This window comes from Capricornis sumatraensis, chromosome 14 (assembly GCF_032405125.1).
Source record: "Capricornis sumatraensis isolate serow.1 chromosome 14, serow.2, whole genome shotgun sequence".
Lineage (NCBI taxonomy): Eukaryota > Metazoa > Chordata > Mammalia > Artiodactyla > Bovidae > Capricornis > Capricornis sumatraensis.
In genome coordinates, this window is record NC_091082.1 from 74,645,343 (window position 1) to 74,662,978 (window position 17,636).

The 17,636-nt window shown below is 36.5% G+C and overlaps 1 protein-coding gene across 1 annotated transcript in view; it reads right to left on the minus strand.

Annotated features, from left to right (window-relative positions):
• The window catches only part of TPR (translocated promoter region, nuclear basket protein), a 62,814-nt gene that overhangs the window by 15,487 nt on the left and 29,691 nt on the right, over window positions 1-17,636 (minus strand). Inside the window, exons 30-40 of the mRNA XM_068986292.1 lie at window positions 15,352-15,482; window positions 14,337-14,547; window positions 13,298-13,441; window positions 12,742-12,940; window positions 11,574-11,779; window positions 11,336-11,397; window positions 7,913-8,121; window positions 6,559-6,831; window positions 5,499-5,647; window positions 4,751-4,834; window positions 416-613 (exon numbers count right to left, since the gene is read on the minus strand). Of these exons, the coding sequence (XP_068842393.1) occupies window positions 416-613; window positions 4,751-4,834; window positions 5,499-5,647; window positions 6,559-6,831; window positions 7,913-8,121; window positions 11,336-11,397; window positions 11,574-11,779; window positions 12,742-12,940; window positions 13,298-13,441; window positions 14,337-14,547; window positions 15,352-15,482 (1,866 nt within the window). The remainder of the gene's footprint in view (window positions 1-415; window positions 614-4,750; window positions 4,835-5,498; window positions 5,648-6,558; window positions 6,832-7,912; window positions 8,122-11,335; window positions 11,398-11,573; window positions 11,780-12,741; window positions 12,941-13,297; window positions 13,442-14,336; window positions 14,548-15,351; window positions 15,483-17,636) is intronic.

A 17,636-nucleotide genomic window follows, 5' to 3' on the forward strand; every position in this document is an offset into this window, starting at 1 on the left:
TGATTAATAAAAGAATCAAAAAAGGAGAAGGTGTCAATACTGAACTAACACCCAAAACAAAATGCAAAGTTTCACTTAAAAAAATAATTATCTTCACACTTCAATTTCTTCTGAAAAGAACTATGAGGGTTCCACAAAATAAAAAACAATCCTTTTATTTTCAGAACCATAGTGCTTTCAGTTAAATCTAGTCATTTATCAGTGACATTTAAGATTAATTAATCTAACAAATCCTAAAGGACTTAGTAATCATTAAAACAAATGAGATTTTCCATCACTTGCTCCATGCAAATTTCACTACCAAATGTTAAGCTGAGAACTAATCAGGATAAAAGAAAAGCAAAACAATTTACTTAAAGTGACAGGGAATCAGAATTTCAGTTGAAAACAATAAATGATTTCAAATCAAATTCACCTCATGTTCCCCATCATTTTCATCCTCCTCCTCCTCTTCATCATCACTGTCAATTACAATGACATCATCTCCTTTGCCCTGACCATCTTGGGATGAAGCTGTTTGTTGATCTGACTGAAGAGGCCCAAGGTCTATTTGTAGAGATTGAGAGGTTTCTTCACTGTCTTCCATTGGTGTATAATCTCCCTGGGTGACTCCCTTTAAAAGTAAAAAAAATAGATGAATAAATAATAGTCAATTATACTTAAAACTATCAGTGACATACTGTAGATATAAGTAAAGGCTAAAGAATACTAATGGGCTATGAGAATTTTATTTTAAAAAATGTTTTCAAAAGCAGAATTAATTCAAAATAAATGTTTTGGGTCTCTTTACTATCTTATTATAGAAAAATTATTCTAAATCCAAGTTGGTAATACTTCAATAAAAAAGATAGACCACACACACACACACACACACACACACACACAGAGACACGTGTATGTGTCAAAGGTACCAGGGTGGTACTGTAGATGAATGTTGTCCATCAGAAATTTAATGTGAGCCACAATACATTTCACATGTATAATTTACAACTTTTTAGCAGTCACATAAAAAAAAAGTGAAGTCAATTTTTAATAACAATCTTAATATAGCCAAAAATCATTTCAGCATGGAATCAATATAATTATTATTCACCTTATCTTTTAAAATTTGTAATTCATCTACAAAATCCAATGTATATTTCATATTTAAGAATATCTCACTTTGGGCTTGTTGCATTTCAAGTGCTCAAGAGCCAATATAGTGAGTTAACAGTGCAAACCAAAGTTAGAAAAAAGAATACCCATGGAACTGCAACATATAATAAAAAAAAGACAAAAAATGTTCCCCAAACCAGAAACCATCTGTAAAACACACTAAATAAGACAAACTATTACAACTATCTTTTTACAAACACTTCTCCCCCTTTCTAAACACCCTGTCTTAAGTCTTCAAACCACATTAAAGATATACCAGCATTTCCTTACTCTAAAAATTTCATATTTTTAGCTACTGAAATAAACCATAATTTATTTTTTATATTTCTTACAAAAAACTGTTTACTTTTTAGTTCAGTACTCAGCGAAATCTTTTTATGGCGGGGGGGAAGGGGGGCTGTGGCACGTGGCATGTGGAACCTTAGTTCCCTGACCAGGGATAGAATCCACACTCTCTACAGTAGAAGCACAGAGCATTAACCACTGAATCACCAGGGAGTTCCAAAATCTTCTGGTATACAAGGCAGAAACAATGCCTTATGAACTAAATCATTCATAAAGATTATGTTTACTGTAATGGAAAAAATGAGTAAGTCATGGTATAATTAAAAATGTAACTCAAACTGACATGCTTATTTCAAGAAAAACAACACTTACAAAGAACATCTGCTTCACTGTCAGAAAATTAGAAAAATGAACTGCCACATATTCACACAGAGTAGACAGTGCTAGAAGGCAGAATGCAGTCCAATTGCACTTCTGAGTCACAGACAATTTTGTCAATCTCAAAAGTAAATGCTTTGTACAAAATATTTTAGTATAATTTAACCAAGTCTGGCAATAACACCAAAATTCACATCTTATTTCAAAATTGTTATGCTCTTCAGGTACGACCCTCTCTGAGAGATACGTGAAACTGATGCCATTTATTCATCTTGGAGGTTTAATTTTCTGTTTGTAGTCAACGAAATCTGAAAAAATTACATTAGAAAATTAATGCATCTATGAAACTAGTGCACAATTGCACTCATCTCACACGCTAGTAAAGTGATGCTCAAAATTCTCCAAGCCAGGCTTCAACAATACGTGAACTGTGAACTTCCAGATGTTCAAGTTGGTTTTAGAAAAGGCAGAGGAACCAGTGATCAAATTGCCAACATCTGCTGGATCATGGAAAAAGCAAGAGAGTTCCAGAAAAACATCTATTTCTGCTTTATTGACTATGCCAAAGCCTTTGACTGTGTGGATCACAAGAAACTGTGGAAAATTCTGAAAGAGATGGGAATACTAGACCACCTGACCTGCCTCTTGAGAAATCTATATGCAGGTCAGGAAGCAACAGTTAGAACTGGATGTGGAACAATAGACTGGTTCCAAATAGGAAAAGGAGTACGTCAAGGCTGTATATTGTCACCCTGCTTATTTAACTTCTATGCAGAGTACATCATGAGAAACGCTGGACTGGAAGAAGCACAAGCTGGAATCAAGTTTGCCGGGAGAAATATCAATAACCTCAGATATGCAGATGACACCACCTTTATGGCAGAAAGTGAAGAGGAACTAAAAAGCCTCTTGATGAAAGTGAAAGAGGAGAGTGAAAAAGTTGGCTTAAAGCTCAACATTCAGAAAACGAAGATCATGGCATCTGGTCCCATCACTTCATGGGAAATAGATGGGCAAACAGTGGAAACAGTGTCAGACTTTATTTCTGGGGGCTCCAAAATCACTGCAGTTGGTGACTGCAGCCATGAAATTAAAAGATGCTTATTCCTTGGAAGAAAAGTTATGACCAACCTAGATAGCATATTCAAAAGCAGAGACATTACTTTGCCGACTAAGGTCCATCTAGTCAAGGCTATGGTTTCTCCAGTGGTCATGTGTGGATGTGAAAGTTGGACTGTGAAGAAGGCTGAGTGCCCAAGAATTGATGCTTTTGAACTGTGGTGTTGGAGAAGACTCTTGAGAGTCCCTTGGACTGCAAGGAGATCCAACCAGTCCATTCTGAAGGAGATCAGCCCTGGGATTTCTTTGGAAGGAATGATGCTAAAGCTGAAACTCCAGTACTTTGGCCACCTCATGTGAAGAGTTGACTCAGTGGAAAAGACCCTGATGCTGGGAGGGATTGGGGGCAGGAGGAGAAAGGGACGACAGAGGATGAGCTGGTTGGATGGCATCACGGACTCGATGGATGTGAGTCTGAGTGAACTCCGGGAGTTGGTGATGGACAGGGAGGCCTGGCGTGCTGCGATTCATGGGGTCACAAAGAGTCGGACGTGACTGAGCAACTGAACTGAACTGCACTGACTGAAACTAGTATTTACCTGCAATCTGTGGTTACTTGTGATTAGCCTGAAACAATTTCTTTATTTTATACAGATAAAATAATTTTAGAATAAAGTGATCCTAAAACTTTACCCAGAGAGAAAGTATTGTTTCAAGCTTAACAAGACAAATGAAAAACAGACAATCTGAGATTAAATTCTAGCTCCAACGCTATGAGAACTTGGGTACATGACTCAGCTAGGCATTGATTTCTTCACCTATAAAACAGGGTTGTGACCAGATCTATTATGAGAATTAAATTATTTAATAAATGCAAATATTTTAACTACACTTGGCATATAATAATGAATTATGTTAACTAATGTTATAATATTACAAATAAATTACTATAAATTGACTTCCCAGGTGGTACAGTGGTAAAGAATCTGCCTGTTGATGCAGGAGTTGCCAGAGTCAAAGGTGTGATCCCTAGGTTGGGAAGATCCCCTGCAGAGGGAAATGGTAACCCACTCCAGTATTCTTGCCTGGAAAATTCCATGGACAAAGGAGCCTTGGACGCTACAGTCCATGGGGTTGAAAAAGAGTCGAATACTACTGAGCAACTGAGTACATGCACATGCGTGCACACACGCTATAAACGATGAATTCTCAATTTGTAGGGCAGAGGAATGGGAGAAAAGTATTAATCTGAGTGCCTTATATATGGCAGGTACTATTTTAGGTACTCTACACGACTATTTTAGGTATTCCAACAGATGAGAAAATTGAAGCTTAAAGAGAATTAACATCTTGCTTATAGTCATACAGCTTCTAAGTGGTAAAGTAATGAACAAAAGCTAGAGTTTGTATCTTCAGAGTCTATGCATTTCCATTCGTCAGGCTGTTTCTGGAGAAGCCTCAATGAGAATTAAAAAGATCAAGATGTACACAAATGCATTTCCTTTCAGTTAATTTAGTAAGGGAAGCAATAGAGGGGAGCAACAGAGGACCAACGAATGAGCACTATGGATAAATGTAAGACTCAACCCAGCTCATCCTTTCAAATAAATAAGAGTGGATAATCTTTACTTGTGACAACTCTTAGCTTAGAAAGTTTGTGCCTTCTATAAAGAAACATATTTCTTTAATAAAATGTAGCAGGCAGGTATAACCAGAAGTAAAACAAAGTAGAAATTGTATTGGCAATTCTAATATTTTGTTAAATATAAAAGAAGCATATTGAAAACAGAAGTCCAAAGAATATTTCAATTTGTCAAAGCTCATTTCATTCAAGCAATCATTTGTTTACTTTACTTTCAGTATTTTTACTTACTTCTCCAATGGAATCTTGAGAATCCTGGGTGTATACTTGAGTCTCTACCTCTCCATCAGTACTTTCTTCTGCCATAACTTCTTCCTGAATCAGGACATATAAATGTGTGTGAATCGTATCAATTCACTAGATGAAGCAACACTTGTTCAGCTAGGTTTCCCGATAAAATAAAACTCAAATCTGTAATTTTATGAAACAATACATCAGAAATGTTCACTTATATTTACTTATGAAAATATAACCAATCACATTCTTCTTTGGTATATACAAAATAAGGTTAATGAACATTAAGTAACTACATGCCAGTGAAATGAATTTAGTAGTCTCAATGCTTGCAAGAGAACAATTTATTACAACTTATCCTAAACAAAAGAAAATGAAGGAAAACCATTTTGGTCAACTAGAGGGTAAAAATGGCAGATACCAGTTTAAAACACCCATGAGACTATAAACTTCCTTATTCTTTGAATTAAAAAAAAAAAACTGAAATGGAATTCATTCTATGTTTCTATAACTGTGATTTTAAAATGGAAATTGGAAATTCAATAAAACATATGAAAAGAATATAGAATACTACTGGCAATGTTACATAATACTACCAGGGCTGTCAGTGGAAACATTGTTACTAACAGCAGTATTTTCTGGATTTTGACCCCTAAAACCTCCATTCACTTAATAATGTTGTAACTGAAAGAGTATCTTGTTTCTATTGGTAGAAGTAAAAATAAACAGAAATACCTTTACATACCTCAGTTCCTACAGGTGTAACACTTTTCAGCTTCTTTGGAAGAGGCATTTCCACTGTATCATCAGAGATCTGGTCTGATGTTTCTATGGTGCTATCTTCTTCCTCTTCACGAGTACGCTTTGGCAAAGAAGAACTTGGGGTAGCTGAAACTGTGAAATTATGTAATTTAAATCTTGAATTACAGCATAACAGCTCAATTTAAAGTTAACCTGAAAACATCTTGATCATTTAACTAAAAAACAAAATCCACAGCAAACATTTATTTGGACAGAACAACAAAATCTGTTCCTGCCACTTTATGTGTAAACAAAGAGAAATTTTTTTGGTCTTTGTAAACAAAGACAAATTTATGTTCTGAATCAATGGTCTCATACTATCAACTAAACCTTTGGTTAATAAAGCCAATCAACATTTACAGTAATACATCTAACTCACTGTGACTGTATTACTATAGAATTGCTACTCACAAAGGTTATATAGGGCCTTCTTATAATTTATAAATCTCAAGACTCCTTGGACAAATAAAAACTTCCTTATATGTTTAAGATTTGACAATTCTTACATGATCTTTTTTTAGTTATCTTTTAGTTCTCAGGACTTGTACTGAGTTACAGCTGACCCTTGAACAACTTAGGGGAGAGGGGCACTGTCCTTCCAAATTTGCCATTCTTTGTATCTGCAGATCCAAGCAACTGAGGATGTGTAGTTGCTATGGTGTTCTGAAACACCACACTACTGAAAAAATCCACATATAAGTGGACCATGCAGTTCAAATCTGTGTTGTTCAAGGGTCAACTGTACATATAACATGTTATGGGTTGTACCACGTTTAAAATCAGTGATGAAATAATTGGAAAGGAAGAAAGATCTTAATGACAAAAATCGGTGACCTAAATTAGAAATCAGCAGTAAACATAAAATAAGATGTTAGGAATACAGTCATCTCCTTTAATACCCGACAGAAAACAAGTATGTACAAAGAATATTCAGGATATATAATATACTCAAGAAACTGTAAATGCACAAGTCTACTCTAACTTCATTTTAAAATTAGTCTTACCAGTGCCAAATACTGCTGTGGAAGTAGAAGGCCGCTCAACTGGCGAACTCTGCACCACCTCCACTATGTTTGGGGATAGTTCTTGATTTGTAGGCTCAATCTGAGGATGACTCTGTTGAGTAGGCTGCACAAAAGCCGTAGCCTGTGTTTGCTGCTGAACAGTTAAAATGGGCTGAGGGATAGAAGGCTGGACATTAGGACTGGTAGAACGGACAGATCCACTCGTGCTTCCGAAAACTGGAACATGCTCTACGGGCCCTTCTGACTGCATAGCTGAAAAACAATTATAGCATCCAATGCATTAAGGTTTCTGTTCTTACCAAAGTTGGGATTACCCTTCCCTATTCTGTTACAAGTGACACTGTGCACAGCTATTTGTGTACAGACCTCTCATCACTCATTAGATAAAAACACTGAGGGTAAAAGAAAAGTATTATGCATCTTTGTATTGCCTGTGTGAGAGATAAGGTAGTGTGCAGTAAATTGCTGGTTGAATTAAATAAATAAATACCTGAAACTGTTTTTCCATCCATTGTTCTTTTTAAATGAAGACCAAATAAAATGATACAAAGAGACTTAAGTATCATTTTGCTTTCAATTGATATAAAATAACCATTAAGTTTAACTGGTAATATATCTCATAATCATTTTACTGAATGTAGTTCAAATGAAATATTCTGTCCTTTCATAGCACATATAATTTTACATATTTTTAAACACAAATAATTTACTGAATTCTAAAATTTGTTAAGAACCTATGGGAATTGTATTTAGTAAAGTTTTACTGACACCTATCTTGAGATTAGGTAAAGGAATTAAAACAATGAAAAACAAAATTCCTATGCTTGAGAAGCTCAATCAAGTGGAATTAAAAAAAAAACATTCAACTGAATAAAATGTGGTTGTTTAAGTGCTGTAATGACTAAGAAAGTGACATGGGAACAAAGTGGAGAAAAAAATGAAAAGATCAGATAGCTTTAGTGAAGAAGTGATGTTTAGGATGAATCACTGATTTAATACAGTTTTCCAAAGTGGATTTCATATCATCTTTCTTAGCCAACAGAGGTGAAAAACATGGTCCTGAAAAAGATGACATATATTTATAAGGGTGTCATTTCCCTCTTTCTTTAGCTTGAAAATGAAACAAAGCAAAAATGATGGAGGGAGGAAATATGCTATGTTAACAAGTAACCCAGGAGGCACACACCTGAAAATACTAACTGCCCACTTTTACTATGGAGTCTGATGTTAGCTTTAGTGGGAAGTCTCGTTTATCCTTGGAATTACACTCATCTTCTCATAATAAATCTAAGAAAACTGTCGGTTCAATCAGATTTGCTATTATTTTACTTACCTTCCTGTGATTCCACTTGTGTAGTGGGCATCACTGTGGCTGTTGGGGTAGTAGTAGGATTTGTAACAGTTGCAGGTGTAACCATTGGGCGGATACTAGCTCGAGGTGTTGACTTATTCCCAGCCATAGCTGCAGCTGTCACTTTACTTGGCGTAGACACAACAGGGGTTGGCTTGATATTGGCTGTTGGTGGGTCTGACATGCTGGCACTTATGCAAAGAAAAACGTGAAAATAATAATTCACAAAAAGTAATACAAACATTCCTTATAAAGTACAAATACTCCATCAAAAGTAAAGCACATATGCTTACTGAAGTGAATGTCTAGTAATTATTACCTTAATACACTACTGTGGGCAGGAATCCCTTAAAAGAAATGGAGTAACCATCATGGTCAACACAAGAGTCCGAAATGCAGTACTTGGTTCGTATCCAAGGCAAACCATTCAATATCACAGTAATCCAAGTCTATGCCCCAACCAGTAACGCTGAAGAAGCTAAAGTTGAACGGTTCTAAGAAGACCTACAAGACCTTTTAGAACTAACACCCAAAAAAAATGTCCTTTTCATTACACGGGACTGGAATGCAAAGCAGGAAGTTAAGAAACACCTGGGGTAACAGGCAAAATTGGCCTTGGAATACGGAATGAAGCAGGGCAAAGACTAGAGTTTTGCCAAGAGAATGCATTGGTCATAGCAAACACCCTCTTCTGAAAACAAAGGAGAAGACTCTACACATGGACATCAGCAGATGGTCAACACTGAAATCAGATTGATTATATTCTTTGCAGCCAAAGATGGAGAAACTCTATACAGTCAGCAAAAACAAGACCAGGAGCTGACTGTGGCTCAGATCATGAACTCCTTATTGCCAAATTCAGACTTAAATTGAAGAAAGTAGGGAAAACCACTAGACGATTCAGACATGACCTAAATCAAATTCCTTATGATTATAAGGAAGTGAGAAATAGATTTAAGGGACAAGATCTGATACATAGAGTGCCTGATGAACTATGGACGAGGGTTCGTGACATTGTACATGAAACAGGGATCAAGACCATCACCATGGAAAAGAAATGCAAAAAGGCAAAATGGGTGTCTGGGGAGCCTTACAAGTAGCTGTGAAAAGAAGAGAAGTGAAAAGCGAAGGAGAAAAGGAAAGATATAAGCATCTGAAAGCAGAGTTCCAAAGAATAGCAAGGAGAGATAAGAAAGCCTTCTTCAGGGATCAATGCAAAGAAATAGAGGAAAACAACAGAATGGGAAAGACTAGAGATCTCATCAAAAAAATCAGAGGTACCAAGGGAACATTTCATGCAAAGATGGGCTCAATAAAGGACAGAAATGGTATGGACCTAACAGAAGCAGAAGATATTAAGAAGAGGTGGCAAGAATACACAGGAAAACCACAAAAAAGATCTTCACGACCAAGATAATCACGATGGTGTGGTCACTCACCTAGATCCAGACATCCTGGAATGTGAAGTCAAGTGGGCCTTAGAAAGCATCACTATGAACGAAGCTAGAGGAGGTGATGGAATTCCAGTTGAGCTATTTCAAATCCTGGAAGATGATGCTGTGAGAGCGCTGCACTCAATATGTCAGCAAATCTGGAAAACTCAGCAGTAGCCACAGGACTGGAAAAGGTCAGTTTTCATTCCAATCCCAAAGAAAGGCAATGCCAAAGAATGCTCAAACTACTGCACAATTGCACTCATCTCACACGCTAGTAAAGTAATGCTCAAAATTCTCCAAGCCAGGCTTCAGCAATACGTGAACCATGAACTCAAGCTGGTTTTAGAAAAGGCAGAGGAACCAGAGATCAAATTGCCAACATCCGCTGGATCATGGAAAAAGCAAGAGAGTTCCAGAAAAACATCTATTTCTGCTTTGTTGACTATGCCGAAGCCTTTGACTATGGGGATCACAATAAACTATGGAAAATTCTTCAAGAGATGGGAATACCAAACCACCTGACCTGCCTCTTGAGAAATCTATATGCAGGTCAGGAAGCAACAGTCAGAACTAGACATGGAACAACAGACTGGTTCCAAATAGGAAAAGGAGTACGTCAAGGCTGTATATTGTCACCCTGCTTATTTAACTTGTGTGCAGAGTACATCATGAGAAACACTGGGCTGGAAAAAGCGCAAGCTGGAATCAAGATTGCTGGGAGAAATATCAATAACCTCAGATATGCAGATGACACCACCCTTATGGCAGAAAGTGAAGAGGAACTAAAAAGCCTCTTGATGAAAGTGAGAGGAGAGTGAAAAAGTTGGTTTCAAGCTCAACATTCAGAAAACGAAGATCATGGCATCCGGTCCCATCACTTCATGGGAAATAGATGGGCAAACAGTGGAAACAGTGTCAGACTTTATTTCTGGGGGCTCCAAAATCACTGCAGATGGTGACTGAAATTAAAAGACGCTTACTCCTTGGAAGAAAAGTTGTGACCAACCTAGATAGCATATTCAAAAGCAGAGACATTACTTTGCCAACAATGGTCTGTCTAGTCAAGGCTATTGTTTTGCCAGTGGTCATGTGTGGATGTGAAAGTTGGACTGTGAAGAAAGCTGAGAGCCGAAGAATTGATGCTGTTGAACTGTGGTGGTGGAGAAGACTCTTGAGAGTTCCTTGGACTGCAAGGAGATCCAACCAGTCCATCCTAAAGGAAATCAGTCCTGGGTATTCTTTGGAAGGACTGATGGTAAAGCTGAAATTCTAGTACTTTGGCCACCTCACATGAAGAGTTGACTCAGTGGAAAAGACCCTGATGCTGGGAGGGATTGGGGGCAGGAGGAGAAGGGGATGACAGAGGATTAGATGGCTGGATGGCATCACCAACTCGATGGACATGAGTTTGGGTGAACTCCCGGAGTTGGCGATAAGACAGCGAGGCCTGGCGTGCTGCAGTTCATGGGGTGCAGAGTAGGACATGACTGAGCAACTGAATGAACTGAATACGCACTGAAACCTTATTAACTGTTTTCCTAACATTGCTTTGAGTAGATTTTTGGTAGATTAGGAAAAAAATTAGGCAATAAGTACTACTGTTGTTCAGTCGCTCAGTCATGTCAGACTGTTTGCAACCCCATGGACTGTAGAACGCCAGGGTTACTTAAAGACAGTAAGTACAATTTTATATTTTTTGTTCACTAAATATTACGAAACTCTTATTGAAGCAGTTCTGAAGTTAAGCATTAGAAACTGTGCTAGAGATACTCTACAGTGGTGCATTCTGACAAGCAGAACATATTAAGTGTTGATTACTGAACCTGTCTCACCTCAGCCTCTTGCTCTTCAACTATATAATTTTATAACGCAAACTTTTTTTCTCCCCAAAGATGACTAGGTCCTCCCTGTATTTTAAAAGAAAAGCAGGAAACAGACTATAAACAGACTGTCAAAGAACAAAACTCACATTCCTCTTTCACCAGAAGCTGGAGTTGTTTTCAACGTGATCTGTCTCTGCTGTTCTGGGACCTAGAGAAAGAAAACTACGGATTATTGTGCCAGACCTACAAGAGTCCACCCAACAATGCCATCAAAATTTTTTATTGTCAATTCTCTCTGACAGAGGCTCCTAAATCACTAGACATCTTCAAGCAAAACGTACAGAGAAAAAATGATTTGCCATTTAAACAGAACTGGCTGATTACCTTATTGGTAGGTTCCTGAGGCTCGTCTCTTTGCTCAAGATGTCTCTCTTGATGCTCCCTGAGTTCTCTCTCCAAGCGACTAATTCGACCTTCATACTGGGACTTAAGAGCAGTCATACGAACATCCAGTTCATCTTTCTGCTGATCTAAGGCTCCATTCCTTTGTTTAAGCTCTTCATTTTCTTTAGTTAGCTGATCTTTTACACCTAAAGTAACCACATCGTTATATTAATATCATAATCAAACAGTGGAAACAAAAAATATTTATGTACTTGATAAGTACTCAAAGGCTGTATTGGATTCTATTCCTGAACTTTAGCATCTGCAATAATTCTGGTATACTCTACATTTCAATAAGGAAGGTTTTATACATTTATTTATTACTCCAATATAAAATATACTCCAAAAAAAAAAAACACCTCAGCTTTTCCTAACTAAGATCTCAAAAAAGATAAAGGATCTACCATAAACTAGTCAGCAGGAGCTCTTATACATGGACTTTAAATATTTTTAATATATTAGACTATAAAATTTTCATTTTATATAATTTACAGCAAAAGGTACTCTAGGATAATCAAGAAACTTGTTTTTTAAAAATGAAGTTGCCAGGGACACTATCTTAGAGATCCATTTAAAAAACTGCTCATAATAAAATTAAACCTACTTGGCATTTTATTTACCTACTACCAGACTGGTAAGCAAGGTGCAGTAAGGCCCTGAGTGTTGTAGCACTGGGATCCTCATACAGCTGACATGATGTTCTCCCTGAAGGGCTAATGGGGCCCTCCATGAGTGAGGTACGGAAAACTCATTGAGAATGCTGCCTAGAATTTACAGAAGGCCTCTGGACAGTATACTATGGACCCAAAGGGTTACCATCAGAAGGCAGTAATAGTTACACACTAAAGCAGAAGGACAACTGTACTCCCTATCTACTGTCAGTTAACAATTAAGAAAGACATCATAAATTAAGGATATCCGTATTACTTGAGAATTAAAACTGCTGTAATTTAAATCCAATTAAATAAACCTAATATCTAAAGTATGCAAACACATACACAGAAGTCACTTGGCAGTATTTACTTTTCTTTCCCATTTAATTGTAAGCCTGTATCAAATAACCAACTTTCACCATCAAATTCGAATCATAAAGCATATAGAAACTTACCAGCTAAATGTGCAATTTTTGACTTTGCTGCTACGATGGCCTTTCTTGTTTTTTCTTCCTTTTCAGTTATCTGCTGTCGGAGTTGCTCTTCCTGTGTGGTTCTATCTTGAAGGTCCTGACGAAGTCGTGCAAGTTCAGACTGAAGCTCCAGAGTCTGTTCCTGGAGACTTCTTGCTTCTATCTCTTTCTCAGATAAAGTCTTTTTTAAAGCAAGACAAAGTATTAACCATGTAATTTAGCCAAATCAATATAACTACATCCCCTATAGAGTTAAAGCATAAAACTTATTAATTTGTTTAGATTAAATGAAAGTATAAATATAAAACGGTAATCAAGTGAGTGGACACTTGCAAGATGATTAGGTATTATCTGCATACATAAGTCATTCAAAGAAAAATTACATGTTTCCGTAAAATAAGAGAAAGTATCAGTGTTTAACACATTTTTCTTTTTTCAAAATTCCTTTATGACTGAATTATATTCCATTGTATTTTTCCAGCTTTTCAACAAGGAAACAATTAGGAACATACACCTTTCACTTCTCTTCCGCTCATACCTTCTGCAGGTTCTCCACTTGATTCTCGAGTGACTTTGACTTGGTTTCAGCTTGGCTTAGCGTCTCTTTGAGCTCCTGCATTTCCTGGACTGAGACGTGCTGTTCCTGATGGTCTCCAGAAGACTGAGCTGAGGTCTCCATGACCTAAGATGACAAACAGTAATAATACACTTGCACATTTATATTCAGTAATTCTGCAAATTCATCTAAGAAAATAGTAAGTATATAAAGAAACTTACCTTTAAGGGTATTCATAAATAAATCTTCTATAAAACAACTTTAATGTCCAAGAGTAAGCTATTAGTTAAATAGGTTAGGGCTTTCCATACTACTGGGTATTAATCAGCTAATCAAAGTGATTAGGCACTGTTTAACACAGAATTATCCAGAAAAACAAATCACTCATATGTAAAGGAAAGCATATTAAAGTATTAATAGTGGTTAACCGAGGGCTAAGAATTTTGAAATTTTTTCTTCATATATTTTCTAGTCTAACAAGTGCTAAATACACAATCAAGTCAATATACAAGTTCTTTACCACTGGTAATCAAAAATAAAAATCAAGTCTAAAGTAAAACAAAGATTTAAAAATTCTTTTTGATAGATGGTTAACACAAAATACTTATTTAAAATAACACAACCTGATCAATTACAAGAAACTAGCACTTTTTGATAAATATCATTTTAATCAGCTAAATGAGTTCTTTAATGAGTTACAAGACAATAGTTTTGAAAAGAACAATATTTGAAATTGGGAAACTAAATAAAAATGCGTAGCATTTACTATTATTTCTTTATGAATTATGGTTCATTTTAGGACATACTAAAGACCTAATCTTAAACTAAATAAAATATCACATATAAGATTAAAAACCAATAACTAAATATTATGAATAAAGTTTTATAAGACTCATCCAAATATGCATATCCATATATCTAAATATACATAAAACTGTATAAATTATGTAGACCAAAACTGTATATATCAAAAAGTCATATATGTAAAGAATATATAAAAAGAAAACCACTTCAAAAATACCTTATCTTGTTGTGCTTTAAGTTCTTCATATTGAGTCTTGTACCTACGTCCAATTTTCTTGACTTGAGTAATAGTTTTAACCTTTTCTTGAATATCAATTATTTTGGCATCTAACTCCTTCTGGATGTTTTCCTTTTCTGTTCTTACTTTATTTAAATCTTCCTTTAGACTCTGGATTAAGTTCTGGTTGTTAGTCAAAGATGCATTTGATCTAAGCAAAACAGATGGGATAAAGCAAAAAGACTAAATATTTGAGACTTCAAATTTTAAAACCTTTTAAGTTATATTTTTCGGAGAAGGCAATGGCACCCCACTCCAGTACTCTTGCCTGGAAAATCCTATGGATGGAGGAGCCTGGTAGGCTGCAGTCCATGGGGTTGTTAAAGTTATATTTTTATTGTGTTGTTTTAGTGTGTGTTTTGTTTAGAAAATTCTAAGAAAAGCATACACACACACTTCAAAAGAGAATTCCTTAACTTATGAACCTGTGGTACTTTAGAAAAATGTGACTGACTTATTACATGCCATATATACCCATTTTAGAGATGAGAAAAACTGAGCTATAAGTAACATGCACACTTTTACTCTATATGGTACCCAGAGTTTAATCCACATCTGCCTGATAGCAAAATCTAGAGGTTTTGTAGGCCACATACAGTGTTTGCTGTGTTCTTCTTCTTTTTTATGACATTTAAAGAAAGTGTCGGAGAAGGCAATGGGACCCCACTCCAGTACTCTTGCCTGGAAAATCCCATGGACAGAGGAGCCTGGTGGGCTGCACTCCATGGGGTCGCTAAGAGTCACACACGACTGAGCGACTTCACTTTCACTTTTCACTTTCATGCATTGGAGAAGGAAATGGCAACCCACTCCAGTGTTCTTGTCTGGAGAATCCCAGGGATGGGAGAGCCTGGTGGGCTGCCGTCTCTGGGGTCGCACAGAGTTGGACACGACTGAAGCAAACTTCTTTAAGATTGTCCAAGTTTTGTATACAATTTGAGATTAGTCCATATACCTTGCAATTTCAGCTTTAAGTCTTCCAATTTCTTCAGTCAATTGCTGAATACGTTTAGTGTGAACTTCCTTTTCAGAAAGCAGCTTACGATATTCTTCTGTATCTGGATCTTTCTGTTGACTCACTAGATGCTAGAAGAGGAACAATGCATAACACAATTTTATGAAACTAATGTGCTATATTAAAATGTCAGAGTATCTAATTATGTTTACATTAGATGCTTGCATAGTGATCAATCATCAAATTATAAGAAAATAAAGCTTTAGTTCCTTTGTTTAGCTAAGAGGTTTAGCCAAAATGAAAGGGGAAAACAAAGTAAATATCATTCATTATTCATTTTCAGTTGCAAAGGAACATTTCAGAATAGTTACAACAGAGTCAAATAAAGGGATCCAAAGAATCTATAAGCTTTTAATATTACATACCCAATTTTATTAAAGTGACATATATAGGGAAAAAAAGTTCATCATGCATTACAAACAAAACAAGAAAATGAAAATAATCTTACATATAATTGATTCCATTAACCAGAAAAGAAGGCAGCATAATTTAACACGAATATATCTAGGCTTGGGCAGATTATCCTTTCTGGATTTTTCAGACTCTTTGTGTGAATAAAAAAGCATGAAGGGGCTCTAAATTTTAAAATCTTATTCAGATATGAGCAGTTCTTTAGAGCATTTTCTAGGTGCTGGGTGAACTGCTTTATTTAATTTTTATAAAATGAATAGGGTGATTATGTCATTTACAAAATCAAGAAAAATTATCTGAGAAAGATTAATGTCCTCATTTTCACAAAGCACATAGCTAGTATGAGGTAAGGCAGATTTCCAACTTCTTCTCTGAATACAGAGCTACAGCTTCTAATCATACTACGTGTGTGTATAGTATGTGAGGTTATATCAATAACCTCAGATATGCAGATGACACCACCCTCATGGCAGAAAGCGAAGAACTAAAAAGCCTCTTGATGAAAGTGAAAGAGGACAGTGAAAAAGTTGGCTTAAAACTCAACATTCAGAATACTAAGATCATGGCATCTGGTCCTATCATCTCATGGCTAATAGATGGGGAAACAATGGAAACAGTGACAGACTTTATTTTAGGGGCTCCAAAATCACTGAGGATGGTGACTGCAGCCATGAAATTAAAAGATGCTTGCTCCTTGGAAGAAAAGCTATGACCAACCTAGATAGCATATTAAAAAGCAGAGACATTACTTTGCCAACAAAGGTCTGTCTAGTCAAAGCTATGGTTTTTCCAGTAGTCATGTATGGATGTGAGAGTTGGACTATTAAAAAAGCTTAGCACCGAAGAATTGATGCTTTTGAACTGTGGTGTTGGAGAAGACTCTTGAGAGTTCCTTGGACAGTAGGGAGATCTAACCAGTCCATCCAAAAGGAAATCGGTCCTGAATATTCACTGGAAGGACTGATGCTGAAGCTGAAACTCTAATACTCTGGGAACCTGATGTGAAGAACTATCTCACTGAAAAAGACCCTGATGCTGGGAAAGACTGAAGGTGGGAGAAGGGGATGACAGAGGATGAGATGGTTGGATGGCATCACCAACGTGATGGACAGGAGTTTTGAGTAAACTCCAGGAGTTGGTGATGGACAGGGAGGCCTGGTGTGCTGCAGTCCATGGGATTGCAAAGAATCAGACACAACTGAGTGACTGAACTGAATTAATGTGTGGGTGCATTTTGTTGCTCAGTGGTGTCTGACTCATTGTGAACCCATGGACTGTAGCCTGCCAGGCTCCTCTGTCCAAGGGATTTTTCAGGTAAGAATACTGAAGTGGGTTGCCATTCCCTTCTCCAGGGGATCTTCCCAACCCAGGGATTGAACCCAGGTCTCCTGCACTGCAGGCAAATTCTTTATCGTCTGAGACACCAGGGAAGCCAAACATACTATGCTATATGGTTTTGTCTTCTTGCCCCCACCCCCCCAAAATACTGCAGTGAACAAGTCTTCTTAAAGTGCTTCAATGAATTATATAAATCCATTTCTCATGTACAAAAACATTTTAAAGACAAAGCAAAAGCCTAAATTCGGAATACAAATAGACAATTTAGCTTTTTAAAAAAATACACACAGTATAACCAAAACTTTAAAAATTTAGTTATAAGCTTAATGCCTGACACATAGGTATATGTAACAAACACGTCAGACTTTTACTGATCAATATAAAATACTTCCCACTAGCTCATCAAACATTTTTATCCTCTTAAACTTTACCCTATTATTTTAAATCAATATGTTTTTATGTTTTGGAATGGGTTT